This window comes from Ochotona curzoniae, unplaced genomic scaffold (assembly GCF_017591425.1).
Source record: "Ochotona curzoniae isolate NIBS_2020 unplaced genomic scaffold, NIBS_Ocur_1.0 scaffold_4701, whole genome shotgun sequence".
Classification (NCBI taxonomy): domain Eukaryota; kingdom Metazoa; phylum Chordata; class Mammalia; order Lagomorpha; family Ochotonidae; genus Ochotona; species Ochotona curzoniae.
The window spans coordinates 50529931-50554943 of NW_024467122.1; the positions used below are offsets into that span (position 1 = coordinate 50529931).

Here is a 25013-nt window from a genome sequence, read left to right on the forward strand (position 1 = left end):
GTGCTACCCTTCTATATTACTGAAATCATAATAATGCCTTTGTATAACCACATGTTTAATGTGTCCAATAAAAGGAAGCAGCTACCTTCATTTATGAGTCTTCTAATTCTATATTTGTGACATCACAAGTCTTTGAAACAAGGTCTATGGTATGCCTCTCGTTCTAGGCTCCTTTAAAGGCACAAAATGGAAGAACTGCTTCATTGACAAGCTCATGGCCATAATCCAAGCAAAAGCCTATAGAAGACCAAAGTCACATACTGGAGAAGATCAAGGTAACCTGGCTCAGGGGTTCTCAACCTTTACAACATACACATTTGGGAATAATTTTTTGTTGCCAGGGTCTGTGCATTCTAAAGGCTAGCAGTATCCCTGGAAAGTAGATGCCATTAGTACCTTGCTTGTGCCTTCCTCCTTGTCATTAAAATAATCAGGAACATCTTGAGACGTTTCCAGATGTCCTGGGTTGAGAATTGGGGTATTATATGAAAGACTGTGCCAACCCTAAGTGAATTCATCCTTGTTTTCCCCATCTTTGCTTTTATTTTTAAATTTTGTTCTGCTTTTTTTTTTTTTTTTTTTTTTTACATTTTAGCCGCTTTTTTTTTTTTTTTAAAGATTTACTTATTTATTGCTAAATCAGATATACAGAGAGGAGGAGAGACAGAGAGGAAGATCTTCCTTCCGATGATTCACTCCCCAAGTGAGCGCAACAGCCGACGCTATGCCGATCCAAAGCCAGGATCCAGGAACTTCTTCCGGGTCTGCCACACGGGTGCAGGGTCCTAAAGCTTTTGGGCCGTCCTCAACTGCCTTCCCAGGCCACAAGCAGGGAGCTGGATGGGAAGTAGAGCTGTTGGGATTAGAACCGGTGTCCATATAGGATCCCAGGGTGTTCAAGGTGAGGACTTTAGCTGCTAGGCCATGCCGCCGGGCCCCTTGCTTTTATTTATTTTTTTTTTTTTAAAGATTTGTTTGATTCAAAGGACAGATTTACAGAGAGAAGGAAAGAGAAACAGAGGAAAGAGAAATAAGAGGAGGGAAAGAGAGAGAGAGATCTTTCATCTGCTGGTTCACTCACCAAATGTCCACAAAGGCTAGAGTTGAGCAGATCCAAAGCCAGGAGGCAGGAGCCTCCTCCAGTCTCCCACGTAGGCGTAGTGGCCCAAGAATTTGGGCCATCCTCCACTGATTGCCTATATCATAAGCAGTGAGCTGGATCAGAAGTGGAACGGCAGGAGCCCACATGGATGCCAGTACTGCAGGTGGAAGATTAGGCTACAGTGCCAGTCCCTAGCTCTGCTCTTAAAAGCGATTATTGCTTAAGAACACAAGGACTGGTGGGTTCATGTTTATCATTCGTTTTAAACAGTTCCTCAACACTGCTGAGTAGTTCCACAGCTTTTCTCTTGCAACTGGCTCCACTACTTTCTACTAAAACATGTTAAAACTTCAACTTTGACACTCCCAACACCAACTCTTTCTTCACCAATAGAACAAAGCTCTGTTACTTCACCAAGAAAATACGTCATCAGATGAGAAATTCTTTAACTTCCTTTTACGAAACATACAATTTTACAAATGCTTCCTCTCTCATGATGAAGAGATACCCCATTTCTCTCCCCTTCAGGACCAATTCTGCCATCAGTGGCACATTCTCTTTCTCTTTTTTCTTTTTTCAAAGAAAGATTCATTTATTTGAAAGTCAGCAGGTTACAGAGAGAGAGAGAGAGAGAGAGAGAGAGAGAGAGAGAGGAAGAGACATACAGACCTTCCATCCTCTGATTTACTCTTCACATGGCTGCAATGGCCTGGGTTGGCCAGGCTAAAGGAAGAGGAATGGCAGGGGCCCAAGCACTTGGGCAAAGTTTGACTGCTTTCCTGGCACATTAGCAGAGAGAGTGGGATCAGAAGTTGAGCAGGTGCAACTGCAATTGTTGCAATTACAGGCTGCCAATTTTACAACCTTAACCACCAGGGCTTTGAATTGCTTCTGCTCTTACCCTCTCCAAATCCTATCACTTCTCCTCTTCTATTTTTCTAAGATGGATCTTCTGTACCATGTTCAAATTTCTCGTGGTTATAACAATAATTCAAAATGTATCATCGGAAGCTGGCATTGTGGCATACTGCCTTGCCACTCACTCAAGAGAGTTGCAGTTCTATTCCATTGGGGAGTGAAGAAGTGGATGCAAGATTTTTCTGCCTCTCTCTAATTCTTTCAAATACATAGACATGTTTTTTTTTTTTTAAAGATTTATTTTTATTATTTTCTCATTGGAAAGGCGGATATACAGAGAGGAGAGACAGAGAGGAAGATCTTCCGTCCGATGATTCACTCCCCAAGTGAGCGCAACGGGCCGATACTATGCCGATCCGAAGCCAGGAGCCTCCTCCGGGTCTCCCACACAGGTGCAGGTTCCCAAAACTCTGGGCCGTCCTCGACTGCTTTCCCAGGCCACAGGCAGGGAGCTGGAAGGGAAGCAGGGCTGCCGGGATTAGAACCGGCGCCCATATGGGATCCCGGGCGTGCAAGGTGAGGACCTTTAACCACTTGCGCCACCGCGCCGGGCCCCCATAGACATGTTTTTAACTTTTATATTTTAAATTTTTAAAGATTTATTTATTTTTATTTGATAGTCAGATGTACAGAGAAGAGAAGAGACAAAGAGGAAGATCTTCCGGAGAAGAGACAGAGAGGAACATCTTCTGTCCAATGATTCACTCCCCAAATGGCTGCAACGGCTAGAGCTGAGTCAATCTGAAGTCAGGAATCAGGAGCCTCTTCCTGGTCTCCCATGCAGGTGCAGGGTCCCAAGGCTTTGGGCTGTCCTCTACTGCTTTTTCAGGCCACAAGCAGGGAGCTGGATGGGAAGTCGAATTAGAACCACTCCCTGTATGGGATTCTGGCATGTGCAAGGTGAGGACTTTAGCCGCTAGGCTATCGTGCCAGGTCCTATGTTTCAAATTTTAAAAAAGCCTTGACCTTTTAGCATCCTCTCTTTCCTCTTCCTCAAAACCAAAAAATTTTTTTTCTTACAGATTTATTTAGCTTACTTGAAAATCAGAGTTTTAGAAAGGGGTTCGGAGGGATGGAGAGATCTTCCATCTACTGATTCACTTCTCAACTGGCTATCAAACTTTCAAAAAGTATTCCATAAGCCGTCTGAATTTCTGCATCTCTTCCATCTCCAAAGTACTGCAATCTAGTTTTTGTTGTTGTAAGACTTATTTACAGGGCTGGCATTGTGGTGTAGTAAGTAAAGCTGCCTCCTGTGATGCCGTATCACATATGGGCACTGGTTCATGCCCCAGCTACTCTACCTTCTCATCTGGCTCCCTGCTAAGGAAGCAAGATGGCCCAAATATTTGCAACCAATGCGGCCGACCCTGAAGAAGTTTCTGCAATATTTGAATATGAATGTTACAGCGAGACACACAGAGACAGATCTTCCATCTGCTAGTCCCCTCCCTAAAAGGCCACAATGGCAGCCTGGAACTCCATTCATGTCTCCTGTGTGGATGGCAGGTGCCTTGGGTTGTCTTTTTGCTGCTTTCCCTACTGCATTAACAGGAAGCTGGATTGGAACTAAAAATGCCAGGACTGCAGGCATTGCTTATATAGAATGCTGGCATTGTGGGCAGTGATTTATCCCTGTGCCACAAAGCCAGTCCTGCCATCTAGGCTTTAACTTTAAAAAATTTTTTTTCTATTGGAAAGTCAGATGTACAGAGAGAAGGAGGGACAGAGAGAGATCTTCCATCTGTTGGTTCACTCCCCAAGTGGCCACAACTGCTGGAGCTGAGCTGACCCAAAGTCAGGAGCCTGCTTCAGGTCTCCCATGATGGTGTAGGGTCCCAAGGCTTTGAGCTGTCCTCTACTGCCTTCCCAGGCCACAAACAGGGAGCTGGATAGGAAGCAGGGCATCTGAGTCACATTCTGGAACCCATAAGGGATCCTGGCACACACAAGGTGAAGGTTTAACCACTAGCTACCATGCTGGTAGCCTAGTTTTCAATCCCTTCCTTTTACCAAACAGCTTTCAGAATGATTACTTTTGCCTTCTATGTTATGAAATTAAAAAGTTTAGTTCTGAATCATCTGTGATCCCTGTGGAACAAATTATTCCTTTTTGACCCAAAGACAGAAAAGTGAGAACATCTTATTCTTAAAGGGGCAAGTTCCTCAAACAAATGGTTTAAAATAGCCAACAAGTGCTCAGTGGTCAAGGTGTTTCCAAAACTTTAAGACTTCCACAAGGTCTGGCTGTGCCAGTCTTTTCACAAGAGCTTATTTGTTGTCCCGTCATTCAGGGATGTACTATAGGCTCTAAGCCCTCTCTCAAGAATAAACTTGATTTCCAAAGGCGCCATGTTGTTCTTGGTATATGCTGTTTGCAAAGGCAGCAAAATTTGACTTTCCTCCCTAAGGATTTCCGAAGAATCCGATTTATCCTTCACGACTCCAAAGTCACTTCCTCCAGGAACACTTACAGATACTCCTAAGATCAAAAGGCCTTGTTCATGGTGAGCCGCAGGCGCCTCGAATTTCCTGCGTGCTCCCATGTGTGTTCCGTCCGGTCTGTGGGTCGCTCAACGGGGCCCCGCAGCACAGGGAGCCCTTCCCAGCCGCCTCCTTTCCTTCAGGGCTGGCCCTGAACAGTGCTCGGCGCGTCCCAGCCAGCTGCCTCCTTTCCCTCAGGGCTGACCCCGCACCGTGCGGGGCACACGGCTCGCCCATCTGCGAGGGGGGGACTGGAAGCCGTCGGGTTAACGGGTGAGTTCTCAGGCTCCAGGCCTGCGTGGCAAGGGAGATTTAACACCCCCGCTCCGTGATTGGCTCCGGCCGTAGGGGTGTGTCCGCCGCCTCGGCGCCCTGGAAGTGCGCAGCCTCGCGACTCCAGCGCGCGCAGGCGCGACCAGGGCGCAGCTCCAAGTCCAGAGCTGGAGAGTCCGAACAGCTGCCGCGGCCAGAGAGACCAGTGGTCGGGAGGAGCTTGGTGAGTGTCCAGGGGGGTGCTGAGGCAGCTGAAGGTGCGGCTGGTGTCTTGAGAAGAAACGGTGTATTGTGACTGTTGAGAAGTTGGCGGGTTGGGCTTCAAGAGAGGAGGGGACACTCTGGCCCAGAACCAGCAGGTTGGGCCCGATAAGGGGGGACCGTGAAAGGGGCTGGCGGAGGCGGGGTGTCGGGCTCGTAGTTGCCGCGCTTTAAGCGGACATCAGCACCCCCGGGCCCTTTGCCTGCCGCCCACATTGCGTAGTTGGGGTTAATGGACTACATGGTGACCACACGGGTGAGATGGCCCTGACATAATTGCTCCAAGGAGTGGACTAGGAGGGTCCACCCTTGGCTTGACTGCAGACGCGCGAAGCAAAGGCTCAGAGTTCAGAGTGCAGTTCGGGGTGGACGGAGGAAGGGTGGGGGTGGGAGGGAGAGCCCTGTAAAGTGTTGTTTCACCTCATCCTTTTTGTTCGTCCTTAGTCGTTAGTCAGCACAGTGTTAGTGCTGCCGCTGCAGCTGCTGATAGAGGGAACCGAAAGAGACCCTGTTTGAGGAAGGAAAAAGGACGGAGTATCACTGGATTTTTTTGCTGTTGATCTTCCCATGTTGGTAGCTTTCGGACAGTGCGTGTGCAGAGTGTCCAGCAGGTGGTCCAGGGGTTGGCAGAGACAGGATTCTGTAAAGTTCCTGCTATGCCAAGGCTGGTTCTCAGATGTCTCAGGTAAAAGTGGTTCTCCCACGGGCTTGCCTACCCGGAAAGTGAATGCTTGAAATTTGTGAGATGTCTTTAGCTACAATGGTTTGAGATCTCATCTAAAAAGCTTTTTTAGGAAAATAAGAAAAGTTATTTCTGTCACCAGCTGAGTGGATGTAGAAGGCATCTTTTGGCCCCTTATCATTTGTTCTTTAAAAGTGGTGAGAGCTGATGAGAAAGAATAAGATGATACAAATGCTAACAAATGGCAGAAAAACCTCTTGATACCGGGCTCCTGTGACACGTGAGGTGTAGATGGAGTGATCATAGAAGGTACTGATTGCCCATCTTGCTAGGCTTTTTTGATTTTAGGTGCTTGTGCTCAATAGATTTACAACAGAAAATTGCTGCCTTGGTTCCAGAAGAGGAATGACAGACTTGCTTTGATTTTTTTTCCAAAAAATATTGCGTTTTTCCCTTGTACGTGGTAGGTTTTCTGTATGCATGATGCTGTGTTTGTTTTATTCTGAATGAACTTAAATGCAGCATACAAACTCAGTTAACTAAAGGTCACATTTTTTCCTAATCATTCCAGAACACAACCTAGAACCAGGAAACAGTCAATCACAGCCATATCCTGTGCTCACAGGACAGCTGTCATTGCTTCACCAAGAAGTCACACTACCGTGATAATTTTTTGCCATTTGCTATTGTCTCTTTACTTCATATTTTTATTGATTTTGAAAAAACAAATATTGCCTTTTTTTCAAAGCAGTAACTGCGAAATAATGAGTTTGGTATATCTTATATCTTCCCTAATTTGCATTATCATATTGTATAACTGTTAATTGGCTATTCCTGATGTGACAGCTAAAATCATGTTTCTACTCTGCATGTGAGGAAATAGAACTCTGGGCTTAGTGGACACATTGTTAAAATATATGAAAATTGGATTAAGGCCCAGGAGCTTGAGAATTCTGTGAACCCTGTGGTAGTGTTTGTTGTTGTGACACAGTTTTCAAAAATGTATCTGGTTATTTCGGGTGCAAGCAGATTCAGATAGCAAAAGAGATGTTTGCTGTTTGTGATTTTTGTGAAAGCATCAGCTTTCCCCCCTCACCCCTGTTTTCTGAATTAAATCTTTTTCATTTAGTTCCCGTGTCTCAGCCATTCTGGAAATGTGTTTTTATCTGTTTGCACTCTGTGCTATGTATATATTGTGGTGTTTGCAGCGTCTGATGTTGCTTGCCCCTAAGGACCTTGAGTTCTTTATACTAGGATACATTTGTTTGTGGATCTATAGGCAGAGGAGCAGGTGACAGGGACTGGTCTGTTCTTTTTTTGTGGAGGAGAGAAACTTGAAAATGATGAATTTGGGGCCTTCAACAATTGGAGGAAGTGGATAATGGAGCCAGGAAACAGGAGCACTGTGCCTTTGTTAAAAATAGAGAATGCTGGGGATAGGGCTTGTTTGTACTTATTTCAGTTTCTTACATTCTGTTTTGGTTTCAATTTACCTTGTGTTGCAACGAAAATATTTAAATCACTGAGCATTGTTTTTTTTTTTTTTTCTGGATTTTTCTCCTTGATATTTTTGCAAGTTTTGTCAGTTTTAAATTTGTTTTAATAATGTTTTGACAGTTGAAGTTATTTCGGGGTACCTCTTCATGCTTATAAGACATACTTCAAAGTTCTTGGTGTATTATACAAAGCATTCATGATTTATTTCCTGTTTGCCTCCTAAAAAAAAGTTGTTTATATTTAATTTATTTGAAAGATTGAGTGATTCATACCCCAAATGGCTGCAATGATAGGATCTGGGAGGGTGTGAAGCCAGGAGCCAGGAACTTTTCCCAGATTTCCACCATGATTACAGGCGTCCAAGAAATTGGGCCATCTTCTGCTGCTTTCCAAAGGGTGTTGGCAGGGAGCTGGATTAGAAGTGGAGACTAGCTAGCACTAATACAGGATTCTGGGGTTGCAGGTGTCATCCTGATTGCCTCTTCGAGTTGAGCTCCTCCCAGTACATACACACATTTTATATTCTTGCCTGACCATTGAGGCCTTATATTAAAGCATTTCTTTGATAATCATTTTTTTTTTTGTTAAAGTTGGTCACAGATTTTGACTCACACATTTAAATTGTGAGAGATGTTTAATAATTATTATGAAAAAATCATTGTAGTTTTATTGAGTGCTATGTATCAAGTACTGCTTAAGTGCCTTGCATGAATTAACAGTCCATGTGACAACACTTGAAGTAAGCATCACTAGCATTACTCTCACTGAACAGGAAAACTGAAACAGAAAAGTTAAGCGGAGTAAGGATTTGAAGCCATTATGTCTCTAGCTCTTGGGCACTTTAGACTATAGTCTCTTTTGCATAAACAGAAATGTAGGGGATAATCTTATCCAGGGACTTAGGTTTTTATACTGTCTGTATCTGGCTTCTGGCTCCATATCTCAGGATATTTGAGAAGCTAGCTAAAAGCTTCTATGTGAGCTTGGAATCAGAGATATAATACTTGAATGGTTTGGGTGACTGTTTCATTCAGGCTGAGTGAAACCTTGCCAATTCCCCACTCCTCAATTTGCCTGGCTTATGTCATACTGCCAGATGGTCCATTTCTGTTTCCTCTGTTGGTTGTCAGCTTTCAAGTCTTGTCTTTTTCTCATCTTTCATGTAGAACATTCTTTTTCAGTTTGCACAGCCCTTCCTTTAGACAGGGTTAATGTAATCATTTGTTATACCTACGTCTACTTCCCCAGGATTGCTCCAAGGTCACTTATTATGGAGTTGTGGAAATTCCAAGGTAGACAGAGAGTTGAAGAGCAGGCATTGGACACAAAATAATTAAGTTATAATAACAGATTGTGTGCAAATGTTGTAGAAGTTTTGATCCTTTGGGCTTCTTATTTTTAGTGGTACTTTCCCAGTCAGTATGATTTCTATCTGAAATCATTTGCTTCAGTATTGTTTGAAACCAAGATGTTTAATAGATGGAATTCTGTGATAACTTATTATTTGCATAGCCTTGAGGCCTTTACATAAAGACTGCCTAAAGTTGTTCACATAGAAGGAGGTGGAGAGGGAGCTTGAGAGAGAGGAAGTAAAAGTGGAAAACTATCCTTCATATGAAACTGACTCTCATCTAAATGACTCCAGGAAAGCATTAGATTTCCCAATCACAGCATAGTTTCTTTTTGGCCTAAACTGGAATGTTTAGAGATTTTGGAAATACTCAAAACTTTGTACTTTGTATAGATAGTTTACATATACTACAGCTTTTGAAGTATGTACGTGAATAATTTTAACATTTCAGGTTAGGAATGAAATCTAGGAGCAAAAGATAGGTTCCCAAAGAGAAAAATGTGGGCCCAGTGCAATGACTCAATTGGCTAATCCTCCCTCAGTGTGAGGATCCTCAATGGGCACAGTTCATGTTCTTGCTACCCCACTTCCTGTTTGTCTCTCTGCTTGTGGCCTGGGAGGGCGGCAGAGAATGGCCCAAAATCTTTGGATCCTGCACCAATGTGGGAGACCCAGGGAGGCTCCTGGCTCCTGGTTTTGGGTCATTTCAACTCTGGCCATTGCAGCCATTTGGGGAGTAAACCAGCAGACAGAAGACCTGTCTTTCCATCTCTCTGTAAATCTGCCTTTCCAGTAAAAACAAATAAATGTTAAAAAAAAAAAAAAGAAAAATGAATTTTGCTTGTGAATCATAGTTTATCTAAATTTTTGATTTACTTTGTGTAATCTCTATTTATTCCATCTGTTCTCTACCATTCAACTTTAGAATATTCAAGTAAGCACATCTTTGGAGTAGACATCTGGAATAACTTGGGGCATGAGATTTCAGGGATGAAAACAAGAGGACAAGGGAGATGATACCTGCTCAAATGCATTATTCACCCAAACCATCCAGGTTGGCTGTTATTACAAGTTCATCCTGAAACTTTCTGCTTTGTTCGTTTTTTTTTTTTTCATTTTATGACACAGTTTCATAGGCTCTGGGAGTACCCAAACTCCTCCCCGTACCCTCCCCCCATGGTGGATTCCTCCACCTTGTTGCAGTGTTACAGTTTAAATCCAGTCATGATTCTTTCATTGCAAGCATGTTCCATGCATAGAGTCCACCCTCTTATTGTCCAGATAAATTCAACAGTTTCTTGGGGAGACCATCTCTGATCTGAAAGCAGAGCTGGCAGAATATCATCCCGTCCAATGAAAAGCCACAACATAACATCAACAACAATTTGCATCATTATGGGGTTAATTGACATGGTATTGAGTGACCAATATGCTAGAAAATGCAAGTTCTTAACTACAACCTTTGACTACTTCATTGACTTTTCAGTTTTAGTTTATATACAGAACTGGCTGCTATACTTCTTAAAGTGGCTATAAGGTACTATTCAGCTTTCTTGTGTCTATTTTCATTTTTATATTTAATAGCTTGTAGCACTGAAGCATGATTTAACTGAACTTGGTGAGTTTGAGGATAGTCCAAAGAGGATTATAACTCTAACAAAGCATTTGTTAACAATTGAGGTCCAGACAGTTTTAGATGGGGTGTGCAGAGAAATCTTCAATACCTTAGCGAGGAGTAACTAATCTTTGTGTCCTACCTAGTTAGGCATATGTGGGTCCAAGCTGACCCTTTCTTGTCTGCTCTAATCTGCTTAGTTTCTTAAATACTGTGATACTGGAAGTCAGGTAACACAGAAAGAGTGCATAAACTGAGAACATACACTGGCAGCACTTTGGGTACAAGAACAAGTCTGTTCGTCCTCTCTTAGATTTATTTCTTTGAGAGTCAGAGTACATGAGAGAGTTATCAAGATAATGTATCCACTCATTCACTCTGCAGATGACTAGAGCAGCCAGGGCTGGGCTAGGCCAAAATCAGGAACTCCATCTAAGTCTCTCTGTGTTAAAAGACTTGAGTACTTGGGCCATCACATCTATTGCCTTCAAGGAAAGGCATGTATTCTTTTTTGTTTGTGTTTGAAAGGCAGGTCTATAGAGAGACATGAGAAATCCGTCTGATGGTTCACTCCCCAAATGACCGCAATGGCTGGAGATGAGCTGATCTGAAGCCAAGAACCAAGAGCTTCTTCCGTGTCTCCCATGTGGGTGAAGGGTCCCAAGGCTTTGGGCCATCCTCTGTTGCTTTGCCAGGCCACAGACAAGGAGCTGGATGGAAAGTGGAGCAGCTGGGACACGAACCAGTGACCATTGAGGTGCTGGCACTTGTAGGGAGAGGAGGAGTCAATTGAGCCATTGTGTTGACCCTGACTTCTAGGCATATTGGTGGGAAGCTGAACTGGAAAGCAGTGAAGCCCAGACTTGAACTGACACTAGCATTTCAAGTAGCAGTTTACCTTTGTTACCAAAATGCTGACCTCAGTTCATTTTATTTCTGAAACAATCTTTTGAGTAGAACCTAATGAATGAGAAAATTATAACCTAAATAGCTTGAAGAAAATCATCTGAATATCAGGGATAGGAAGAATCCAGGATCTGGCAGTGATCAGAATATGTGCTACCAATGGCTGCTTTATGGTCATACAACACATTTATTCTTTTTCTTTCCTTAAGATTTATTCATTTATTTCACAGGCAGAGTTACAGACAGAGGGAGGAACAGAACAGAAAAAGCAAGGGAGTGAGAGAGATTGTCCATCATCTGGTTCACTCACCAGATTACCATATTGGCCAGAGTTGGACCATGTCAAAGCCAGGAGCCAGGAGATTTTTCTGGCTCTCCCATGTGGATGTATGGGCCCCAGGATGTTAGCCTTTCTCACTGCTTCCCCAGGCACCTTAGGAGGGAGATGCATTGGAAGTGGAACAGCTGGGATGCAAACTCCTGCTGTTATGGGATGCCAGTACCACAGTCAGCACTTTACTTGTGAGGCTACAGAGTGAACTCCACAAATATTTTTTCTTTTAAAGATTTATTTATTTTTATTGAAAAATAAAAATATACAGAGATATACTCAGATATACAGAGGAGGACAGAGAGGAAGCTCTTCAGTCTGTTGATTCACTCCCCAAGTGGCTGCAGTGGCTGGAGCTGCGCCGATGTGAAGCCAGGAGCTTCTTCCGGCTCTCCTAAGTGGGTGCTGGGTCCCAAGGTTTTTTGGCTGTCCTCAACTACTTTCTCAATCCCCAAGCAGGGAGCTGGATAGGAAGCGAGGCTGCCGGGGTTGGAACCGGTGCCCATATGGGATCCCGGAGCGTGCAAGGTGAGGACTTTAACCTTTAGGCTACCGCACCAGTCCCTAAAGTGTATTTTCTTACCTTGTCTAGAAATAAGCTTAGTATTGGAAGAGCCAGTAATAACTGAAGCCATACATGCCCAAGGAGGTCTTCAGAGTGACTCACATTGGTTTTAGTAGTAAGTAGACTACTAGAAATTATCTTTCAGGAACTGACATCTATAAAACAAGTAGCAAATGGAGTGAAGAGAATATGTTTGGAGGAATAGAGAGGAGTCTTTTATTTTTTTCTACATTCTAGCAAAAATAGCTTGAAAAAAAGATTCTTTACTTGATAGTTGGTACTTGAATATTTGTGAGATGAGTTAATTGTGAAATGAATTAAGAAGGAGTGGCCTCATGGCTTCTGCCAGGCCTTTGGCATAAGCGGGCTGCTGACTAACTTCTCAGTGCCTTCCATCTGCAGGTGTGATTCAGCGTCTTGGGAGGTTTCACCATCTCTAAGCGGTAGTTTTCATAAGGTCCTTTTCTGACAGTCCTAGCCTGTAGTTCCCCTCTTCAGTTGCACCCTGACCTGGCCTGCCCTTGAGAATACTGCAGGCTCTACAGACTGCTGTTTGTTTTAGCTACTATCAGTTCTGTTTCAGGAAGTACCCTCCTATTTCCACCCCCACCCTTCCAAGTAGGAATTAAGTTTTGTAGGAAGAGCCAGAGAGTTGCATATTTCTCTGTTAGTCTTAGGGCGTGGCTTAGATGATCTCTAAGGCCTATTTGTCATCAGAGACAATTTTCTGGGATGAAGGTACAAAAGAAATTTAAAATGTGTGGTCTTATGTTGGGCCGAATATTTATTACTTAGGCTCTTCTTGCCTCTTGCTTAAAAAGCATTTTAAGTACAAGCACTGACACAGCTTAAGCAAGTGGTAGAGTTTATTCAAAAGGTGAAGAATACAGACATACATGGGCTATGTTTAGGGATAGTGAGCCGGAAAGGGAAAGGATAAGAGGCATTACTTTCTGTTCTTTCAGGAGCAGGAGAGTAAGCAGTTACTGGAGAGGCCAAGAGCCCGAGTGATGAAGCATGCAATGGAGAGAGTGACACACACACACACTTTCTCAATGAGGCATGCAATGAAGACAGTGAGAGACCATCACACACACACACCCACCACCACCACCACCACCACCACTACCACTACCCACCGCCCACATGGACTTTAAGGGCCTTGGTAATGATAGGTGAGCATCATTTGACTCACATGTGAGCAGAAAGGATTATATAAGTTGGGGAGATGTGGTTTCCAAACTCATGACTCTGAACTTGCTGCCTAAAACCATATCATTCCCTTAGTCTTAAGGGTTGCTGAAGGATGAAGTGTCATATCTTCTCTTCCTGCTGATTAGGAATGTGGCCCCAAATCTCTTCCTATCTCATCTAATGCGTCTATGACAGAATTTTCAGTTACTGACAATGGCTGTTTCCCCACCCTTCCCCCATGGTCCTAATTACTCTTGAGCAGTTTTTGGATCCCAAAACAGACACGTTTATCAATCAGTATGAGCGAAAAGCAGAAATCTCTATAGACCAGTGACTTCCAAATATTGTTCTATGAAACTCTGGTTTTCTGAAATAAATAAAAAGGTTCTTTGGAATAAGGATTTGATGGTGTTAGTCCTTTCTGGCATCTGATCTCTCTTTGGGAGAAGTTTGCTGCAATAAACTGAAATACCAGACACAGCAAGGCACCTAGGAAGTCCTTTCTTCCAGCAGGGTAGGGATGAGAGTGGAGGGGGGGGGAAGGAGGTAGGAGGAGGCTGTAAGGGAAGTGGGGAGAGGAGAGCTAGAGGAATGAGGATGGGGGAAGGTCTGGGCAGGGGAAGGGGCAGCACGCCAAGGGGAGAACACCCATGAGAATGTGCCTGTTTTGTGGCTAGAGGTGGGTGTCACGGGGCCATGAGGGAGTGGTAGGTAGGATTGTCGGAGCTTCAGGGAATTGGTAAATGGGTGGGGGTTAGGGGCAGGGGCCTTGAGGGTTAGTGGAGAGGGCCAACAGCACCATGAGATTTCAGTGGATTGGTGGGAACAGGGTTACAAAGTTACAGTGGATTAGCTGACAACAGAATTTAAAGCTGAAGATTTATTTATTTTTATTGGAAAGTCAGATATACAGAGGAGGAGAGACAGAGAGGATCTTTCATCAGATGATTCACTACCCACATGACTGCCATGGCCAGTGCTGCGCCAGTCCGAAGCCGGAAACCAGGAACTTCCTCCAGGTCTCCCTTGTGGGTCCCAAGGTTTTGGGCCGTCCTCGACTGCTTTCCCAGGCCACAAGCAGGAAGCTGGATGGGAAGTGGAGCTGCTGAGATTAGAACCAGCGCCAATATGGGATCCGGCATGTTCAAGGCGAGGATTTTAGCTGCTAGGCCAAAGGACTGGGCCCGAGGTAGGTGAATCTTAAGGAGGCCTAGACTTAGGGAAGGCACGGGCTTTAGAGTTGCAGTCGTTCCTCACGGTTTGACTAGAACAACCAGAGTGGAGTAGATTTCTTTACTGTTCAACACTTGTCACTTCTAGTAAAGAATTTAATTAGTCTGCTAACCTACAGTTTGCTGATCAATAATTCGAACAAGGAGATGGGAGGGTAATAGAACTAAATATGGTAATCTAAATAGAACTGTAGGAAGTCAGCAGACATCAGGGCCAGCATAGGGGTGCAGTGTTAAACCACTGCATGTAACACTAGCATCCCGTGTCAGAGTGTAGGTTCACATCCTATCTGCTCCATTTTCCATCCTCCTCCTAGCTAATATGCTTGGGAAAGTCTTGGAAGATAGCCGCAGTGCTTGGGCCCTGATTATCCTTGTGGGAAAAATAGATGGTGTTCTATTCTCCTGTCTTTGGGTGACTTGGCACAGCTCTGACCATCTGTCTGTCTCTCTGTTACTCTGCCTTTCAAATAAATAAATAAATAAATAATTTTTTTTTGGAAAGAAAATCAATAGATGTTATCTGGAGTTGAAATATGTGAAGAAATAGCTCTGTAACTATGTGACTTAGAAATTCACAGTTAATTGCCTGGCACCATAGCGTAGTGGTTAAAGTCCTCGCCTTAAACGCACCAAGATCCCATATGGGCGCTGGTTCTAATCCCAGCAGCTCCACTTCCCATCCAGCTCCCTGCGTGTGGCCTGGGAAAGCAGTCGAGGATGACCCAAAGCTTTGGGACCCTGCACCCATGTGGGAGACCTGGAGGAAGTTCCTGGCTCCTGGCTTCGGATTGGCGCAGCACCTGTGGTTGTGGCTACTTGGGGAGTAAATCATCAGATGGAAGATCTTCCTCTCTGTCTCTCCTCCTCTCTGTATATCTGACTTTCCAATAAAAATAAATAAATCTTAAAAAAAAAAAAAATCACAGTTAAAACCAGGATGGAGAAGTGATTCTACTGAAAATTACTGTCTTGAGAGTTTTGGCAGCAGGTTTCCATTTGTAGTAGAGGGATTGGAAGGCCTGCTATTTATTATACTTGTAGAGTCAAACGTGCATATGTATATACAAAGTTGAACATCACAAATCTGAAAACACTAAATTCAGAATACTCTACAACTTGATGCCCAAAACCTGTCTGATTTCATATGTTCACATGAATGATGCTCAACTAGTGGATTCTATTCAGATGTTCCAAAATCTGAGTACTTCTACCCCAAGCATGTTGAATAAGGGATTCTCTACCTGTGTGTGTGTTTTTGTGTGTATGCATGCATGTGTTATTAAAATTAAATATATCGGGGCCCGGCGTGGTGGCGCAAGTGGTTAAAGGTCCTCGCCTTGCACGCCCGGGATACCATATGGGCGCTGGTTCTAATCCCGGCAGCCCCGCTTCCCATCCAGCTCCCTGCCTGTGGCCTGGGAAAGCAGTCGAGGACGGCCCAGAGTTTTGGGACCCTGCACCCGCATGGGAGACCCGGAAGAGGCTCCTGGCTTCGGATCGGCATAGCTCTGGCCGTTGCGGTCACTTGGGGAGTGAATCATCGGACCGAAGATCTTTCTCTCTGTCTCTCCTCTCTGTATATCTGCCTTTCCAATGAAAAAATAATAAAAATAAATCTTAAAAAAAAAATAAATAAAATTAAATATATGTAAAAGACTCGGGATATAGGATGCGTGGGCCATAAATGTTGAATGTTTGTGAAAGTAGCTGTATTTACTCTAATTGGACATTACACAATGTATATATGTGTTGGAATGTCATGTGGCACCCATATGATGTTTATTTTTGTATGGTTAATGTTTTAAGTAAAAATTTTGGGAAAAGATTTGTAGAAAAATGGAAAAAATATGTAAGAGTAAAACCTTCAAAAAATTTTATCTAATTTATTACTTGAAAAGCAGAGTAACAGAGAAAGACAAAGGAATAGAGAGCTGCTTCTGTCTGTCGCTGTATTCTCCAAGTGCCCATAGAGCTGGGGCTGGGCAGAGCCACGAGCTAAGAATTCCGTATGAGTATTTCATGTGCGTGGCAGGAACTCAGTGTTTGGGGCTTCGTCCACTGCTTCCAGGTATGTATTATCAGGGAGCTGGATCAGAAGCAGGGACAAGCCTCAGTTCAAGATGAAATGAGATGGGAGGATATCTCAAGCTGCCACTTGCTGCAGAGGAGTTTTAACACCCAAAGTGACATCTTAACTGTGACACCAAATATCCACTGCTGCATAATTTTTTTGAAAATACCTTTGTACTTAGTCAGGCCTGGATTGGTTGAGAAGAAAAGAGAAGGAGCTCCCGCTGTCTAGGTTATTCCCTAAAATGTCTACAAAGGCAAGGGCAAGGCCAGACTGCAAAGGCAGGCGCTAGTGACTCAGTCCTTGTCTCCAAAGGCAGAGTTGCACACAGAGAAGGAGAGAGATCCGCTGGTGCATTCAGCAGGTCTGTGACCGTGGAGGCTGTGCCAGGCTGAAGTCAGGAACCTGGAACTCTGTCCAAGTCTCCCAGGTGGGTAGAGGGACCCAAGCATTCGGGCTGCCTTCTGCTGTTTTCCCAGTCATGTTTGTAGGGAGCTGGATTGGAAGCAGAGCAGCTAGGAACTGGTATGAATGTCTGACAGTGCAGATGCTGGCTAGAGTTGCTCCCAGGAATTTAATTCCTTAAACCGTGAGCATTCTCTCCTAGGATTTGCATTTGCAGCGGTAAGTGTGGGCACTCTGATGTGAAACATAGGTTTCTTTCTCTTTTTTTTTTTTGGAAAGACAGAGTTGCAGAAAGGAGAAACAGAGATTTTCCATCTACTGCTTCACTTTCCGAAAGCCACAACAGCTAGAGATGGGCAGGTACAATGCTAGGAGCCAGTAGCTTTTTTTTTTTTTTAAAGTCAGGTACAGACAGGAAGATCTTCTGTCTGGTGATTAACTCCACAAGCAGCCGCAGTGTACAGAGCTGTGCTGATCCGAAGCCAGGAGCCTCCTCCGGGTCTCCCATACAGGTGCAGGGTGTCAAGACTTTGGGTCATCCTCCACAGTTTTTGCAGGCTACAAGCAGGGAGCTGGATGGAAAGCGGAGCCGCTGGGATTAGAACCAGCGCCCATACGGAATCCTGGTGTGCAAGGCAAGAATTTAGCCACTAGGCTATTGTACTGACCCTCCCTTTTTTGTTTTTAATTTCACTTATTTATTTAAAAGGCAAAGTTACAGAAAAAGAGAACAAGACAGAGAAATCTTGTATTCTTTGGTTTACTCCCCAGGTAGCTGGAACTGCTGGAACTGTACTAGTGTGAAACCAGGAGATTCTTTTTATTCTAAATTGGAGAGTTAGATATATAGAGAAGAGGAAAGATGGGGAGGAAGATCTTGCATCTGTTGATTCACTCCTCAAGCAGCTGCATTGGCAGGAGCTGCGCCAATCTGAGGCCAGGAGCCAAGAGCCTCTTCTGGGTCTCCCTCTGGTGCAGCATCCCAAGACTGGGCTGTCCTCCACTGCTCTTCCAGGCTACAATCATGGAGCTAGATGGGAAATGGGGCTGCCGGGACATGAACTGACGCCCATATAGGATTCCAGCATGTGCAGGGTGGACTTTAGCTGCTAAGCTTCTGTGCTGGGCTCCGATTTTTTTTTTTTTTAAATGAGAAAGGCAGATACACAGAGATAAGGAGATAGAGAAAGATCCTACATCTACTGGTTCCCCCTTCAAGTGGCCACAATGGCTGGAGCTGATCTGATCCAAAGCCAGGGGCCAGGAGATGGGAGCTTCTTCCAGGTCTCCCATGTGGGCACAGGGTCTGAAGGCTTTTGGCTGCCTTTGACTGCTTTCCCAGGCCACAAGCTGGGAGCTGAAAGGAAGAGGAGCAGCTGCTACATGAACCGGTGCCTATAGGAGATCCTGGCACATTCAAGGCAAGAATTTAGCCACTAGGCTATTGCACTGGGCCTTCCAGGAGATTGTGTCTGGTGTTCCATATGGGTAGCAGGAAACTTAGCACTTGAGTCATCCTCCACTGATTTCCCAGACATATTATCAGAGTCTGGATCAGAAATAGAGTGGTTGGGACTTGTACTGGCACCCATTTGTGATGCTTGTGTCCCAGGCAGTGGTGGCTTTATGTGCTATGTCATGGTGCTATGCCCCCTCTCCCCTTTTTAAATGTTGTTGCTCCTCTTCTGACCCAGCTCCTGGCTAATGGCTTGGGAAAGCAGCAAAACATGGCTCACTGCTGAGGTCCCTGCTACCCAGATGTGAGACCCAGCTCCTGGCTCCTGGCTTCAGATTAGCTCAGCTCTGGCCATTGCAGTGAATCATCGGACGGAAGATCTTCCCCTCTGTCTCTCCTCCTCTCTATATATCTGACTTTGCAATAAGTAAGTCTTTAAAAACAAAAAATGCAATACAGTAAAATAAAGTGGTCTTTATCTGAATAAAGGGTAGATGATACAGAATAGGCACTCTTTGAGTATTTTCCCACGTCCAGGACTGAAAGCAAAAGAAATTTAGGAAACTCAAGTTAGGAGTATTCTAGCACAACCACAGCAAGAGCAGCAGGGTGTAAAAAGCCTGAGGAAAAATCCTTGGCTTTCCTCTCAGACTTATGCAACTAGCCAAGTAGATTAAATTCCTAGGTGCTTTGGTAAAAGAACACAAATATTTAATGTGCTAGATTAAATCAGAGAAAAGTAGATTTAATGGCATCTTTGTGTCAAGTGATGTTTGTTTATCATTTGTCCCACCTGTTCTCTTTATCCCAAATTCTGAATGGCTTTTTTTTAAGGCCCCCCCTTCAACAAAAAAAGTTTTATTTTGTTTGAAAGGCAGATTTGCAGAGCAAGGAGAGATAGAGAGGTATCTCATGTGCCGGTTTACTCCCCAGATGCTGCAATGGCTGGAGCTGACCCTAACCAAAGCTAAGAGCCAGGAGTTTCTTTCCATGTGGGTGCAGGGGACCAAGGCCTTGAGCCATCCCCTGTTGCTTTCCCAGCACATTAGCAGAGAGCTGGACGGGAAATAGAGCAGCCAGGACTCAAACTGTTGCCTATATGGGAGGCTGATGCCTCAGGCGGAAGTTTAGCTTACTACACTATGGCACCAGCCCCTTATCTTTTCTTGATTCCACAAGAAACACTTCTGAATATGATAATATCAGGCTGTATAGCTAACTTTAGATAACATGCCATCGCCATCGGATGCCTCCTACGAGGTGTGTGCAGGCCAACACTAGCCTGAGGAGTATTATTCCATGTCTGTATTTGTCCTTCCTTGTACATGTGCCATGTGATTTACTTACACATACTATAATCCTGCACTCAACACCATCAGGAATCCAGAGAGGAGAAATCTGGGGCAGTTGCTTCCTGATGTCAACATGCCAGAGGCGTCCGAGTTTTACAGATGCTTGATTCTTCTCTTGTGTGTCATCTACACAAGGGAGGTGGGGGAAGTGTTAAGCAGAACTGAAGTCACTGAAAGGGTGTGTCCTTCAAAACACCCTCACAGCTGTGTCAGGAGTGATTGCTCACCTGCCAGCAACATCTGCTTTTCTTTTTTTTTTAAAGATTTATTTATTTTTATTGGAAAGTCAGATATACAAAGAGGAGGAGAGACAGAGAGGAAGATTTTCTTTCTGATGATTGACTCCCCAAGTGACCGCAATGGCCGATGCTATGCCGATCTGAAGCCAGGATCCAGGAACTTCTTCCAGGTCTCCCACATGGGTGCAGGGTCCCAATACTTTGGGCTGTCCTCAACTGCTTTCCCAGGCCACAAGCAGGAAGCTGAATGGGAAGCGGAGCTGCCGGGATTAAAACCGGCACATATATGGCATCATGGTGCGTTCAAGGCGAGGACTTTAGCCGCTAAGCCGTGCCGCTGGGCCCAACATCTGCTTTTCTTGATGTTTAGAAGAAGGAATGCCTGCAATCTCAGATATTGACAGAGGTTAATTGGGCATTCAAGCCTCTCTTTGAACACACAAGATGTTTGGCTTGATTTTACCAGGAAGAGAGCACATACCTTCATTGGCAGGAGTCACCCCTAAGAATGGAATCACAAAATTACACAACTTGAGAGGTCTGGGCTTCTTTACCTTGACGCTATTACCCTACCTGCAATACCCTGTGTGCAAAAACTTGATGAGGAGTGTCATTACCAGGGTGCTGAGGGGTTAGTGCTTATCATTCTTATTTTTATTTATCTTATCTTATTTTATTTTTTTTAAAGATTTATTTTTATTATTATTATTTTTTTTTATTGGAAAGGCGGATATACAGAGAGGAGAGACAGAGAGGAAGATCTTCCGTCCGATGATTCACTCCCCAAGTGAGCGCAACGGATACTAAGCCGATCCGAAGCCAGGAGCCTCTTCCTGGTCTCCCATGTGGGTGCAGGGTCCCAAAGCTTTGGGCTGTCCTCGACTGCTTTCCCAGGCCACAGGCAGGGAGCTGGAAGGGAAGCGGGGCTGCCGGGATAGAACCGGCGCCCATATGGGATCCCAGGAGTGCAAGGTGAGGACCTTAACCACTGCACCACTGCTCCGGGCCCCCCCCCCCCAAAAAAAAATCTTTAAAAAAAATAAAATAGGGCCCGGCACAGTGGCGCAAGTGGTTAAAGGATAACCACTCCCCAGGCGGCTGCAATGGCTGGAGCTGAGCCAATCCGAAGCCAGGAGCCTCTTCTGGGTCTCCCACGTGGGTGCAGGGTCCCAAAGCTTTGGGCTGTCTTTGCTTTCCCAGGCCACACGCAGGGAGCTGGATGGGAAGTGGAGCTGCTGGGATTAGAACCAGCGCCCATATGGGATCCCCGGGCGTGCAAGGCGAGGACTTAACCATTGTGCCATCGCCCCGGGCCCTAAAATTTTCTTACACCATTTTCTCTGTTGGGCATTGAAAAGTTCCATGCCAGAGGGACAGATAACTTTAGAGCACACGGCCTGGGCAGGGCAGGCTTTGGAGAGGCATCTCACTTGGGGTTCTTGGAGTGATAGTGAAGCCTGACTCCTTTGGCGGCTAGGCTGGGTTGTACAGAAAGAAAAAGGCATGTAGATACCTGGAAATCATGATTTGCAGAAGATAACATTTTGCTTTTTGTAGTTTAACTATGAAAGACTAATGAGGAATAGTGGCATGGACAAAAATATGATAAATCTAAAGTTTCCTAAACAGTAAGATACACAGTTTTGTTTTTGCAAATATCTGATGATGACTGAACAGTTTGTACACTCAAGAATGGGTCTTCCTCATATCGTGATTGTATATTTTAGCACATGATCTTTTTGCCTGAACTACATATAGGGAATTTGGATTTTTTTTTCTCTGAGTGTTAATATTTGTAGTTAAGATACATTTCATTAATCTTAAAACTCAGCCAGCTATAACAGTAATATTATAAATAGTTCTAACTGTGGTACCTTCCTATACTAGGAACATGTATCTTACTTAAGATGATTCTACTAAAATTGAGATTAACAGGTTGTTCAAGATCATACACGTGCAGTGGCAGTTTTGAGTCTTGTTCTGGTGGATATGTGGTGTTTTTGTTACCTGTACCTTTGTTTCTTTTCTTATTTTATTTTTATTTAAAAGGTGAAATGTTACAGAGAGAAGGAGAGAAATGAGAGAGATATCTTTTATCTACTGGTTCACTCCCCAGATGACCACAGTGGCCAGGGCTGAGCTAATCTGAAGTCAGGAGCCAGGAACTTCTTTCGGGTCTACTGCATAGGTACAAGGGCCCAGCCTTGGGCCATCCTTCACTGCCTTTCAGGCCCTAAGCAGGGAGCTGAATAGGAAGTGGAATAATTTGGTCTCAAATTATTGCCCATATGAGATGCCTGCTCCATAGGCAAATGCTTAACCTCTTATGCCACAGCGCTTGCTCATGATGTAGCTTTGTTTCTAAGAGTCACTTAAATTGAGAGTACGGCCTCTTTTTCTTAATTGTTTATTAAACGGACATCTTTGGGATGCTTACTGTCAGGTCCTATTAGATAATAAAAATACAAAGATGAGGGGCTGGCATGGTGGTGACATCCCGTGTATATGCCAGTTTGTGTCCTTGCTGCTCTGCTTCTGATCCAACGCCCTGCTAATGGCTCAGGTGTTCCTCTTTGGTACTAACCAGCATTAAATATCCAGTTTGCTTTGTTCAGCTATCTGGATGGATGGATGACTTGATTAAGATAGGTTTTACCTTGTTTCCGAAAGCACTTAAATTTCATAAACCTGCTCTCTTTGTTTTGTTCAAGCATCTGTTTGCTTATTCTTACAGAATATCCTCATTTCCATTCCTACTCCTGAGAAAGTTTTGAGTCATCATGGATAATCTGACGTCTGAAGAAATTCAGCTGAAGGCTCACCAGGTTACTGATGAGGTAAATGTTTCCTTGAGACTAATCCTGTTGCAGTTTTCACAGTGACAGATCTCCCTTGTTTGTTTGTGTGAAAGAATACATTTGCCTCTCAGTGCCATTATGCTGTTCATCAATTTAGCAGAAAGATTAAGTAAGTGAAAACAATTTGGGTTTTTTTCAGATAATGATTGCTGGGTTCTTATTTATTCTTGCTTTCTGTATAGCACAAATATTTCTATCTTTAGTACATTGTTATGAACACCTTTAAATCTATCCAAATTTTTTTATGTTAGGAGTCTTTTATTTTTTAATTTTTAAAATTTATTTAATGTGTATTGGAAAGTCAGATATACAGAGGGGAGGAGAGACAGAGAGGAAGATCATCTGTCCTTTGACCACTCCCAGTGGCTGCAGTGGCTGAATCTGTGCCAATCTGAAGCCAGGAGCCAGCTTCTTCCTGGTCTCCCACGTGGGTGCAGAGTTCTAAGGCTTTGGGCCTCCTCAGTGCTTTCCCAGGCCACAAGCAAGGAGCTGGATAGGTAGTGGAGCTGCTGGGATTAGAAACGGCGCCCATATGGGATCCTGGTACAAGGTGAGGGCTTTAACCACTAGGTTACCATGCTGGGCCCAGGAGGAGTCTTTATTGCCCAAGCTTGGTGACAGCAGATCCTGCTACACTGCAGCAGCCTGTGCCCAAATTTTCTCTTTTTTTTTTTTAAACGATTTTTAAAACTTTTATTTGACAGCCACATATATAAAGGGAGGAGAGACAAAGAAGAAGATCTTACGTCTGATGGTTCACTCCTCAAGTGACCACAGGGGTTGATGCTAAGCCGATATGAAGCCAGGAACTTCTTTGGTGTCTCCCAAGTGGGTGCAGTGTCCCAACCTATAGGCCATCCTTGACTGCTTTCCCAGGCCACAAGCAGGGAGCTGGATGGGAAGTGGAGCCGCTGGGATTTGAACTGGTGCCCATATGGGATCCCAGCGCGTTCATGGTGAGGACTTTAGCCACTATGCTATCTCGCTGGGCCCCAAATTTTGCTTTTAAAGGTTTTAATAAGCAGAAAAAGCTAAAAAGATAGTGATCAACTTTTCTTTTTTTTTTTTTTAAAGGGAGGGAGGAATATAGGCTTGTAAATTAGAAACAGTAGGGCCCAGCGAGGGAGTGTAACGGTTACGGTCCTCGCCTTGAACTCACTGGGATCCCATATGGGCACCGGTTCTAAACCCGGCAGCTCCAGTTCCTATCCAGCTCCCTGCCTGTGCCCTGGAAAAGCAGTCAAGGACGGCCCAGAGCATTGGGACCCTGCATCTGTGTTGGAGACCTGGAAGGGAGTTCCTGGCTCCTGGCTTCGGATCGGCAAAGCACCGGCCATTGTGGTCACTTGCGGAGTGAATCATTGGACAGAAGATCTTCCTCTCTATCTCTCCTCTTCTCTGTATATCTGACTTTGTAATAAAAATAAATAATAAAATCTTAAAAAAAGAAAAAAAGAAAGGCAAATGTACAGAGAGGAGGAGAGACAGAGAGGAAGATCTTCTGTCCGATGTTTCACTCCCCAAGTGAGTGCAATGGCCAGTGCTTTGCGCCGATCTGAAGCTGGGAACCAGGAATCTCTTCCGGATCTCCCACGCTGGTGCAGGGTCCCAAAGCCTTGGGCCGTCCTGCTTTCCCAGGCCACAAGCAGGGAGCTGGATGGGAAGTGGGGCCGCCAGGATTAGAACTGGCGCCCATATGGGATCCCCGAGCGCGTTCAAGGTGAGGACTTTAGCCGCTAGGCCATGCCGCCAGGCCCACATCTGCCCCTGCAATAAAAATAAATAAAAATCTTTTTAAAAAGTTAGAAATAGTAGCATTATGAATATGACTTTATGCTACACATTTTGGAATATTTAAATAAAGCTGTATGTATATATATACACAGCTTTATATTTATATATATTTGTTTTTTCTAGTCTCTGGAAAGTACAAGAAGAATCCTGGGTCTAGCCATTGAGGTAAGAAAGCATTTTAGTCCTTAAGTTAAATATAGAAGCTTGTAGAAAGGTTACTGCTGGCACCATCTGGCAGCGCTGCTGAAGCACAGTTTAGTAATATACTTTCTTGTTTGAAACCTGCAGTTACTGAAACCATCAAACCACACGCTAGCTAGCCTCTTCTGTTTTTCCCTTTTTGAATGTATTGGAATGTGACAGAGAATATGAATTCATTGTGAATTTTTGACTTATTTATTTTGGGGGTTAATATGTTGGAGTG

General features: G+C 44.2%; 1 protein-coding gene across 2 annotated transcripts in view; it reads left to right on the plus strand.

The window, feature by feature from the left end:
* The first annotated feature begins 4899 nt into the window (after positions 1-4899).
* Positions 4900-25013, plus strand: part of SNAP23 (synaptosome associated protein 23) — a 56667-nt gene continuing 36553 nt past the window's right edge. The window contains exons 1-3 of one of the 2 annotated variants that reach the window (XM_040969699.1): positions 4900-5000; positions 22672-22774; positions 24713-24754. In XM_040969699.1, the coding sequence (XP_040825633.1) occupies positions 22718-22774; positions 24713-24754 (99 nt within the window). In that variant the 5' untranslated portion in view covers positions 4900-5000; positions 22672-22717. The remainder of the gene's footprint in view (positions 5001-22671; positions 22775-24712; positions 24755-25013) is intronic. The other variant, XM_040969697.1, reaches the window with a different exon arrangement.